The sequence below is a fragment of the Balaenoptera ricei genome, chromosome 11 (genome assembly GCF_028023285.1).
Source record: "Balaenoptera ricei isolate mBalRic1 chromosome 11, mBalRic1.hap2, whole genome shotgun sequence".
In the NCBI taxonomy this organism is placed as follows: Eukaryota; Metazoa; Chordata; class Mammalia; order Artiodactyla; family Balaenopteridae; genus Balaenoptera; species Balaenoptera ricei.
This window is the reverse complement of record NC_082649.1, coordinates 1,203,316-1,214,969: the sequence shown is the minus strand read 5'-3', so window position 1 is coordinate 1,214,969 and position 11,654 is coordinate 1,203,316. Positions and strand designations below refer to the sequence as shown.

The 11,654-nt window shown below is 54.2% G+C and overlaps 1 protein-coding gene across 1 annotated transcript; it reads right to left on the bottom strand.

Moving 5' to 3' along the window:
* Positions 1-214: 214 nt before the first annotated feature.
* Positions 215-2,817, bottom strand: FOXQ1 (forkhead box Q1). Its single transcript, XM_059937766.1, has one exon. The coding sequence runs from the start codon at positions 2,201-2,203 to the stop codon at positions 1,055-1,057; it is 1,149 nt and encodes a 382-aa protein (XP_059793749.1). The 5' UTR covers positions 2,204-2,817; the 3' UTR covers positions 215-1,054.
* Positions 2,818-11,654: the final 8,837 nt, after the last annotated feature.

Sequence of the window (11,654 nt, the reverse complement as noted above, 5' to 3'; positions counted from 1 at the left end):
TTAAGAAATCCCACCGATGGACGTTCCACCCCGGAGACTTGTACAGCAATTTGTCAGGTAAGGAAACCTGCAGCCTCTACCTTTACTGAATTATTCAGGAAAATATTTGGAACTCCACAGAGAGTTTCTTAAGAGTCAAACCTGAACCCATTTGGAGGTGGGGGGCAGGGGGGTGTAAAAAGCTCTCCATCTCCAAGCCATCACCACAAAGTGCTGAAGTCGATTGTGAGTTTTATTAAAAAATAAGCACTATGCCTGGGTTTCATAACATTCATACATGAACATGTACACAGACACAAATAAAATAATATTAAAAATAAAAATCACACTTGCTTTCACGTGGCAGTGGTCCTGGCACCCCACATGCATAATGTTAACTTGTCCTTGGAAGAAACCGTTTGGCCCAAGGAGACCACAGTTATGAGAGAACCCAACCGCGAATAAAGCCGTAACCGTTGCCTGCAACATTTTCAATTTGGGTTTCAAAAATATATAAATAATTTAACTACAAACCCCAACAATATATATATTTTTCATTTTTGGCACAGTGAAACGTGGGTCAAGAGCAGAGGGATGTCTGGCAGTCCTCCGGCCCCTCCCGCCCTCAGCCACACCTGTAGATGCCACACGCGTGCAAGGAGCGGGGCCGGTACCCCCGCAGTAGTCGTATCATGGATCCCATGGAATGGTTCCCTGACGTGCTTTTTTGTTTTTGTTTTGCTTTTTAAGGGACAAATCACTGGACGGTGCAACGAAAACAGGAGGAACAAGGCGGAGCCTGGACACTAGGAAGGGAGAAGTCTCCGTGGAGGGGGCAGGGACAGGCTTGGTCAAGAAACGAGACCGTTGTGAAGCGCTGCTTTGCTCCGCTGTGACGTTAGTTATAAAGGACGAAGGGAAATGTCCGGGACCGAGTTGGGACACTGGCATCAGAAGGCGTTAGCTCTAAGGCACGTTTGGTGGAGGTGTTTTCTTTGACAGTCTCCGTCTTCTGGGTGGAAAGCTCACCCCCACCCCCTCCCGGAGCCCGCGTTCCCGGCCGGCTCCGTCGCGCTCAGGCCAGGAGCGTCTCCGGCGGGCCGGGCAGGTGCGGGCCCGGCGCGCGGGCCGAGGCCGCGTGCAGGGCGTCGGGCAGCCGCACGGGGCAGTACAGGTGCGCGCAGGCGGCCGGGCCCCGGAGCGGCTTGGCGGGGGCCGGGGCCGGGGCGGCCAGGGGCGCGAGCAGGAGGGGCGGCGCCTCGGCCCCGCGCGCGCCCAGCCCCGGCGGCTCGGCCGCGCCGAACGCGCCGAGCGGCAGCAGGGCCCCGGCGGGCGCGCCCGGAAGCAGCGCGGGATAGGCGGGCGGCAGCGGGCAGGGCGCCGCGCCCCACGGCGGGCGCATCCCGGGGCCCGCGTCCCCGGAGCAGCGGCTGCGGAAGGGCTTGCTGAGGATGCTATCGATGGCGAAGGGGCCGGAGAACCTGCCCGCCGGACTGGCGCGCCCCTCGGGCCGAGCGGGCGACCGCGCGCGGGGCGTGGCCGGCGCCGGGGCGGCGGGCGCGGGCGGCGGAGGCGCGGCGTCCGGGGGCCGCGGCCCGGGGCCCGGGGCCGTCGCCCGGTGGCTGAGGCGCTTACGGCGGCGGCGGAAGACCCCGTCGGCGAAGGTGTACTCGCTGCTGGGGTTAAGCATCCAGTAGTTGTCCTTGCCCCAGGGCCGCGAAGGGTCGCGCAGCACCTTGACGAAGCAGTCGTTGAGCGAGAGGTTGTGACGCACGGAGTTGCGCCAGCCAGTGTAGCTGCCGCGGAAGAACGGGAACTTGCCCATGAGGTACTCGTTGATCTCGGCTAGCGTCAGGCGCCCGCCCGCCGAGTCGCGGATGGCCATGGCGATGAGCGCGATGTACGAGTACGGGGGCTTGGGCCGCCGCGTGTACGGCTTGCCGCGCGCGCCCGCACCGCCGCCCGCGCCCCCCGCCGCCGCCGCTGCTGCGCCCGCCTCCTCCGCGCCCGGCCCTCCGCCCGCGCTCCGCTCGCCGCCACCCGCCAGCGCTACGGCGCCGCCGCCCGCCGCCGGGCTGTTGGCCGCGCAGTCCCCGTCCGAACCCAGGGAGTCGTCGCCCGCGGCCGACAGCGGAGACGGCGCGTCGCGGCCGCCCGCCTCCTCCAGGTCACTCCCCGGCTTGTCCCCGAGGCCCTCGCGGGGCCCGAACACCTCCAGCTTCATGCCCGCGCCCGTCCCCGCCCGGCGCGTACCCTTTTCCTCCGCGCGGTCCTGGGCAGCGGGCGCCGGGGGCGGGGTGGCGATCCGGGGCCGGGGTCCTGGCCTCTCTCTCCCAGAGCTCGCCTTCCTTTTGGAGAGACAGTCGCTTTCCGGACAGGAGTCCCCTTCCGCTGGAATTCTTCTTTGGAGGGGTTGTGCTTATTGGGTGAACCGAGAGGGGCGGAGAGGCAGCAGTTGGGGGGGGGGCGTGTTGCCTTCAGGTCAAGGAGTGGAGACTTCGGGGGAGGCGTGCAGGGCCGCGGTTCCAGCCTCGGGTGCCCGAGCGCGCGGGGCTTCGAGTTCCTGCTGGAGGAGGAAGCGTGCACATCTGCTTTCCGTTCCCGAGATGGGGGTTTCTTTTCTGCAAGTCCCCGGCCCCGGGCAGGCGTCCTCGCGGGCCGAGACCGTGGCGGCTGCTGTGCGTGCCACCCACGCCGGGGGGGAGGGTCCGGCCTTCAGGTTCTGTCGCCCACGGAGCAGAGTCCTCGAGGCCGTGGCGCCCGCAGTCGCCTTCCCGCCCCCGGTCTCCGGAGCAGCATCTCCACGCCGGCCAGCCGCGGCTCCGTCTCGCCTCCACCTTCGGCCCGGCCCAATATAACCCCGCGGCGCCCCGCGGGGGCGGGGCCTGGGCGCAAACCGAGAGGGGTGGGGAGCGAGGTGGCCCAGGTGGCCGCAGCTCCGGAGCGGGCGCGCACCAGGCGGGGGCCACGCGGCGGCGCGGCAGCAGGTTGTTTGTTTTGGGTCCGCCCGGCCCCGCCCACCGCCTCCCGCCAATGGGAAGCGTGCGCGCGGCAGCGGTGCGCGCGTGTGCGCGCGAGTGTGCGTGTCCGCGAGTCCGCCCGCCCGGGAGGGGCCCCGCGCCCTGGAGCTCACGGAAGCGAATTGGGCAAGTGGGCACGGCCGGGGGGCACCTGTAGGGACACCTGGCGGGGTTGGGGCCCGCGGCCTCCCTCAGCTACACGCGGTGTGTTGGCTTCTCTGGGGGTTAAAACGATGCTGCTTCCCAATGCCAACCCCTCTCGTCGCGGCCGGCGCGGGGGGCGAACAGCGGAGAACGCTCAGGACACACTCTGCAGTGACCGCCCACCGGAGCCGCATGGTGTGTCCTTCTTGGGACTTCATTTTGAGGACCGTCTCTGTCTTGTTTCCTTCTTTAATGAATAAACTAGTGGACTTGAAATTGGTTACGCTTTCTGAGATGACCTTGACTTGCTCCCATGTTGGCCTCAGATTTTCTTTTGTCTTCCTTTGCCTCTTCCTTTACGTGGCTGGTGGCCCCTGCGAGGAGCGGCGGGTCCCCTGCGCCCGCGCCGTGCGGTTCTGCCTGCGCGGCTCCCACCCCCGGGAGGGCGGTTCCGGAGGGCGAGGGCGGGCGCAGGCCTCCTCCGGGACGTTCGCTGTGGTTTCTGTGGCAGCGGCGACTGACGGTGGGGAGACAGGGCCATCTCTCCGCGGCGGGACGTCGGGGCCTGACGCCCAGGTGGCGTAGATGCTCCCGGGAGGGGCGCCCGCCCTTCGAGGGCGCATTTCTAACCCGCTGCCCTTCCACGCCGAGGTTTCGTCCTTTTCCGGCCTTTGTTGCAAATAGCGACGGAGCTGCGAGTAGGCGGGACCCCCGCCCCCGATGTTTATTTTATTACTTTCCACCATTTGTGCAGAAAACGTACACAACCCTGTCTTATCTTCATTCAGGCAGTTTTAAAGGCATTCAGCATGGGGCCCGAAAAATGACGGGCCCATCGAGGGCTCTGTTGTTTTTGGTGTTGGAGGAGAAGCTCTCCTTTGCAGAGTTCAGACTGACTTTCTTGCGTGCCTGCGCGAGTGGGGAGCGGGCGGGGAACGGCTTTCTTCCGGAGCCAGCCGCCCCAGAGGGCTCAGCTCCGGGCCGGGGAGTTCGTGGTCCCCAGGACCTGGGGCGGGCAGTGGGCCGGGACAAGAAAGCCGCCAGGTAAAGAGCCGGGGTAAAAGCCGTTCGGAGTGAGTGCTGTCCTGGTCTGACCTCTGGGGGCGGGCGGACGAAGGCCTGTTTTATGCGGGAGATAGGCCGGCAGGTTGAGGTGTGGGCCAGGTCGGCCGCTGAGACACTCCAGGGCCTGGGTGGCACGGGGACAGTTCCATCTTAGAGACGCCTACGTGAGCAGCCCTGCAGGCCCGGCTACCCGGCCGCCACACCGCTGCCCCCAAGCAACCGAGCGCCTCTGCTTTGCACCGGCACTCACCTGGCGGGCAGCTCGCCTCCCCGCCTCCTTCCCCATTCGCCTCCCCGCCTCCTTCCCCATCCGCAGCCCCACCTATCTCGGGATTGCCCTCCAGGCCACGCAGCCGTGCTCAGGGCCCTCGGGTTAGTCTGGGAAGTGCCAGTGAGCTGGGCGTGTTGACGGGGATTTTGTTCAGAGAAGAGAGAAGAGGATCGCTCTCCCCGGGCCCCGTTGCCACTCACATGTGACTGTGTGACCCTGGGGCTGCATTCCTCCCTCCTCCGCCTGTAAAATGACGCCCATGAGGAGGGACTCCTGCGCCAGATAGGTTTTTGGCACCGCTCCTTTCTCGGGGTGAATTACAGCAGCTGCATTTCCACCGCTGGGGACTTGGAGGGGTCTTTGGGTGAATTTTCAGCGCCCCGAGAGAGTCCTGCCCCTCCCCTTGGCTCTGCTCCAGGCTGCTCGAGCCTGGCCTGGTGGGAGGGGTGCACTGATGTGCGGTTGCTCTCCCCGCCTCTCCCCTCCTGCGGAGTCCCCGCCAGGGAAGTAGACCCCCTCTGCCTGCAGCAGCAAGCTCTCCTTCCCCCATCCCAGCATCCTGGTGGGGAAAGGACCAGAAAGTCACTCCTGGGGGGCGGGCCTTCCCTTGCCTGGGGCTGGGCCACTAGTGGGCCGCCGGCTGCAGGTTTCGGGGGAAGAGGGTGGCGTGGAGGTGGGAAAATTCTCGCCAAGAAAACCTTTTCTATTTTCAGAGTGACTTAGAACTTTGGGAGGTGGGGAGTGGGCTTTGGAAAGGAAGACCCCACTGAGAATGGGGGGCAGTGGGCCACCTGGAAGGTTAAAAAGACCCCCAGGCGCTAAAATGCAGGCCCCCAGTAGGCCAGGAGTTCTGTCTCTTTTCGTCACTGCTGTGTCCCCAATCCTTGCCTTGAGAAGGACACGTCATGAACGCTGTGCCATTCGCTGAGGAAATGCATTTGTGTTCAGTTTCCCTTGTGATTGACTTTGCTCCGTTACCTTTAACTGTTCTTTTACACCCAGGAAGTCCTTCCCCTGCTGCAGATATAAGAAAACAGAAATGGATGGAGAAGGGCATCCCTCCTCTGCATCTGTGTCCACGATGCCCTCAACGCCAGTGCAGGTTACGAGCTCAGACACTGCAGACGTTTCACGTGCGGTATTTTGTTAGTCCACAGATTCCCTAGAAACGCTTGGAGATTTCTGCTCCCTAATTCTCTGTCCTTCGGCGATCTGCCGTTGATGGGTTAATGATAAATGCCTGTAGGTGGAGCCTGACCAAACACCTGCAGGGATGGAAGACTCTTTCCTTCATTTATTCCCTTGCCCTTTAATTTCTGTGGCGATGAGGGAATAAACTCTGGCACAGGATGAGCTCACATTTCAGTGATCTGCTGGGCTCCCTGAAGTGGTTTTAGGCAAAGGAAGATAATGCATCCATCTCCAGACACCAAGAACTAACTTAATTGGAAACTCTCTGCAGATTTGGAACTTGCTGTAATTGGATGGTGCTTCACCGCCCCAGTGCCTAAACCTTGACGTGTAATTCCTAAAATGCCTGCGGGAACTTGGTCGACTGGGACCTGACTCCCAGTGGAAACATGGTTGGCTGGCCCCGGGGGGTTAGGAGCGCACAGAGCCTCCGGGCACCAAGGGAACCAGGGAATCACCTCCCTCACGCTCTCCCACCCCAACGCCCCCTGACACCTGGAACCAGCTGTGAGCTTCTTGCCAGGTTACCCTCTGCCAGGAGCCACCGTTGGCCCCTGGGTCTGGAGAGAAGGTGGACTTAAAATTGCCTTCCCTGGGGACCTGGGTCTCTGGAGAAGTCTACACTATAATGCCGTGAGAGCAGCTCTTGTTGTGAGCCGCAGGCCACGGACATGGCTTTGATCCAAGCTCCGTCGCTTGGGAAGCAGAGGGGGCTGAAGGTCAGGGGGCCTGAGGTCCTCTCCAGAGCTCCAGCCCAGCTTCCTGTACACCCCGTTCTCATAGTGAAAAAATGGGGGGGGGGAGCACTTCACACTTGGTTCCAGCCGAGGCCGCCTCGGTCTGTCTACTCCTGTAGATGTGGAGCCCTTGGGAAGAACCTGCGGGGATGTGGGGGAGGGGGGCGCAGATCCAACCCGGGTGTGTTTGTGCATCGTGTCATAGACCTGGCCTTGCTGGTTTGCACTCTGTCACTTCTGTTCCCAAAGTTCCTCTTGGTCCTCAGCTGGGAACACGGATTAGGCAAGGAACCCAGCATCTGTCCGGGCGTGGTCCACAAGGGGCAAACCCAAGGGCTGCGCTTGAAGATTCTTTGGAGAATCCAGGGGTCACAACCAGAAGAAACCCCCCGTGGGCTCCACTGAGCTGTGGGAGCTCCCTCTAGGCGGTGGGTCCTGGGAGTGGGGAGGGGCGGGGGGTCGGCACAGTGATGGTGGAGAGGAGAGGAAGGATCCAGAGACAGGGATGGGAAGGGCAGAGGGGAGGGGGCGTGAGGATATGGGGGCTCAGCCCCAGTGCGCGTTGGGGGGTTAGAGGTCAGGGAGAAAGCTGCCTGATCTGAAGTTCACAACAAACCCTGCACCGTGTAGGGAATATTATCACAGAATGAAAGCAAGCCCCGGGCAATTTATCACAGTAAGATGAGAGCTTTGATGCTGGGGTCATGGAGCCGTCCTCAGAGCTGACCACGTCCAAGGAACCCTCCTGGTCCAGCTTTAGTCCAGTTTCCCTTTTACCTGAAGTTCTTTAGTTTGGAAGTTTTAAAAGCAGGGCAAGAAAAACTCAGCCTCCCTTTGCAGTGAATTATCCAGTCCTGTCTTTTAAACGTTGACGCTGTCGCGTCCTATAGTAAATTAAAGATCAGACTCTCCCCGATGTTTGTCAAAGGAGGAGACTGTCTGTCCTTCCACGAGGAGAATTGCGGTGGGCGGGCTCTGACGCCCAGGCCCCTGGCTCCGCTCCTTCGTCCTGCTGTCACAAGGATCTGGTGAGAGAGGGGCAGGTGGCAGACGGGACCTGCTGTGTCCTTGGAAGAAGACGACGGTGCCTGCAGGGCCCACTCAGCCCTCCCCACGGGCAGGGAAGGGTCTGTGCCACCCCTGCCTTGGCTGGCAGCCCCAGCTCTTGGACCACAGGCCAGGCTTCTGCGTGGCGAGTGCGGGCAGGAGGGGCGAACTCCCCATCACCCCGGAGAAGGTGTGGCCACTTTGGACCCCGATGGAGACCTTGGAGATGGATGACCTTGGGTTTATGTCTCTGCTCTATCAGGCAAATCCCCAGACCTCACTTTTGTCTTTTTAACCTAGAACAAGAAGTGCTGTCAGAGTTGAAACAAACATCCTGATCAATGTTTATCAACTTACGGCCCCTCTTGTTTCATCTGTATCTCCCCCACCCTGACTTCCCATCTTCCACTAGCTTTTTATGAAGCAAATCCAAGACATCATATTTTTTCTTCCATAATTACGTCAATATCTTTTAAAAATATGGACTTCTTTTTTAAAAAATAAAAATGTAACCCCATCACCATTGTCAAACATTGAAAAATTGCCAGTATTTCCATAATGTTACCAAATATCATCATAATTAAATTTTCCCAATGCTTTCATTTTTTAATAAATAGTTTAATTAATCCAGGGTTCAAATAAGGTCCTCTTGCGTTTGATTGATAAGTCTTCTAAGTTTCTTGAATCTATAGATCTTTCTTCCCTGTTTTTAATTTAATTGTTAAATAAGCAGGTTGTCTGTCCTGTAGAAATTTCCTGTAATTTGGATTTTGCTGATTATGTCCTGTCCGTTAACACAGTCTTCTGCCTGCTGTGTTTCCGGTGAATTGACAGATCTAGAGGCTTGACCATACTCACTTCTGATGTTTTTTTCAAGAATTCTGATGATGTTGTGGATTTCTGTCAGGAGGCTCATTATGACAGGGTGTTGCTCTTCTTGTGACTTAAGGCTAATCAGTGAATTCAAATGTGAGCTTGACTCATCCACTTCAAAGCTCCCCATCAGCTTCTCGCCTCCTGGTCTTTGCAGCCGTCGCTGACAAGTGCCCTGACAAGTGCCCTGACAAGTGCCCGTCACCATCAGGGGTGGCAAGATGGCGACATTCTCTCGTTTATTTACAAGCTCTAAACGTATTTGAAGAAAAACAGTTCCTCATCAGCTCTTTGTCTCTTGGAAATACCGTCTGTGCAGGAAAGAAGGTTAAATGCCTGATTCCTTTTATTTACTTCTTTTCAAATAATTTGATAGTTCTTCTAGAATCCATCAAAAGATACACACATCTCTATAAATACCATAGTTAACAAATAAGTCTTTCACATATATGGCTTGTTTAAATCCATTCATAGCTTCCTAGACTTCTACTATGACAAGATATTCCAGACTCATTTTCTATTTCCTGCCTCATACCTGGAGTTATCTATTTATCCAAAGTATCCCTGGTTCTTTATAGATAGAAATAGTACTGAGGGACCAAAGTCTGAGTTCTAGACCTGTTCATTGCTCCTGGGTTGGTCATTGTTTCTAGGACTTTACAATGGACAATACTAGGGAAAAAACTTTCTTAAAATATATGCTATTTCCAATTCCACTATGGGATTACAAGGTTTTCACTTAGGTTTTTTAAAATTTTGTGTCTATATCTATTTTCCCTTATGCTGAATATCACATCAACATAGCTACTCATTTGCTTTATCATTCCTGTGTGTGTGTCTCTCTACCTATTCCTGTTTCAGAATGTCACTTTCAATTTTTATTATTAACATTGTAATTGCTGAAAACAATTTGAGTTTTACTTGCTGTTTTTTTTCTCTACGGGGATATAGCTCACTAGCTACACAGTCACATTACTGAGTTTTAAAGTTACTTGAGATAATTGGACCCTTGATATCAGGTTAACATCATTTGGTGCATTTTGCTTTTTGTTTCCTTCATTGTTTTAGTTTTTTCATAATTATGTAATACTTATCTGGCTTCAAAATCAAAGCTGTAACCTGAGTTGTATTCAGGAAAATTTAATTTTCATCCCTGCTTTTTCCACCTTGCCTTCTTCTCTACTCTGTAGGTAACCATTTGATAAAAGTTTAAAAATTACCCTTTGCATTAGTTTGCTAGGGCTGCCATAACAGGATAACACAGACTGGATGGCTTAAACAACAAAAATATATTTCTCATGGTTCTGGAGGCTGGACATTGCAGATCAAGGTGTCAGCAGGGCTGGTTTCTTCTGAGGCATCTCCTTGGTTTGCAGACAACATCACAGCACCATGGACTTGGCCAGTGAGAATGGAAGGTACATAATTGGTGGCATGTGTTGCATGATGTGTAGAGGGTCCATGTAAGATGAGGGGCTCGGTTGTTTGTCAGAACATGCTGTGGTTTTAGGTGGTCTGACCATATATTCACTGCCCAGAACAGTCCCATTTTCTGCTTGTTGTCCCCATGTTATTATTATAGGGTCCCCCTTCCTGTTAAAAGTGTTGCAGTTTTGGACAGTAAATTCTACGGGCACCCTAGTTTGGGAGGTCCAATAAATAATAATAAAACTGATGGTCTCTGTGTTAAAAATGTTAGGGCTATCATTTTCTAGTCCTGGCTTGAAGTCTGAGCTCTACATTATTCCCAGTTAGTTTCTTGGCAGATCCTGGTGCTAAGCCAGACTCAGCCTGTTCTAAGGTCTCCTCCATTCTTTTCGTAAATGATCCCATGAGCCTTGGACTTTGGGGTTCAGCTTTAGCTGGGAGGAGCCTTGTCCTGGTCTTTCCCAGCCTAGGCTGGTCCATTCAAGAAGCGGTCAGCTGCTTTCTAATTAATTCCTCCTCCCAGGATGGAGTCTGTGTTGTTACCTGAAGTAGGCTGCATGCCAGTCTGTTGGCATACGCCGCCCACCTGGAAAGGGCGGGCAGGATTGTGTAAGGCTGCATCACAACATGTTGTGCAGAATGTGAACACTGGGTATAATGTTCAGAAAGCATGCTGGCAAATGCAGACTGAATCAGACTGAATCAGCATATTTGCTTTTGCAAAAATGCAAATAACGTGTCCTGTGTAGTGCTGATGGTGATCTGCCCGAATTCTCCCTTTTGCGTTTGGAGGATTCCTACAACTTCTCTACCAAGTTCTTCCCAAGTTGTAGAAAGAGAGCCATCTCTCCATATTACTGCTGTTTTCATGTACCTCGAGTTATGTTCTTCACTTTCAGAGTCTTCCGTGTCAGCTGGTTTGCACACTGCCTTCAAGTTCACTTACAGTCTATGGGGCCGACTTTGTTCTCAGGCCAGACTGGAATCAAGCTATTCTCTGTTGAATTTATAGTGCCTAGTGCCCTAGGAATAGTTCCCAAGCTATTCTGTGTTGAATTTATAGTGCCCTACATTGTAGCCGACATATAATTTCTCCATTTTAAATTCCCCATCAGGGAGTTTAGATTATTTCTCTTCCCCCTTCCTTCTCATTTAAGCTCTTTATCTGTGAATTAGAAATTATCCTGATGGTGGTCAATAGCCAGCAGCCTAGTGCTGGTGCTACCATATTAAAGAGAAGCATGTACAAGTTATGATGGGCAGTTGCACCGAATGGAGACTACGGACGTCTTTAGGAGTGTTGAAAAGTTCCCTTCAAAATTCCACCAGACCCCCATCTAACTCCTTAATCTTGGCTAAATTAAACTGAGTGTTGACTATGGAGCAATAAGAAATATTATGACAATATTATTCTACTAGTTTTATGCCCCAGAGTATCTGCCACTCAAAATAGTTGATCAGTTTATATTTTTAAATGAATAAACACATGACATCATTCATGTGTTTAAAGCACTTCAAAAAGCTTTTTGTTATGGAAAGTTCCAAACACTTATTTTAAAAGGTGGAGAAAATAGTATAATGAACGCCCATGTACCCAATATCCCACTTCAACAACTACCAGCTGGTGGCCAATATTGTTTTATCCTTACTTCTTCCATTCCCCTGCCACCTACATTTTTTAAAAGACATATCTCAGATATCATATAATTTCATCTGTATTTCACTATGTACTTCTAAAGATAAGAACTCATTTAAAAATATAACAGTACCATTATCATACCTACAAAATTAACAGTAATTTTTAATATCATTAAATACTCAATAAGCGTTAAATTTTCAATTATCTTAAAGATGTCATATTACTTTAAAGTCATTTTTATTGAGGCGCATTTTTCATGT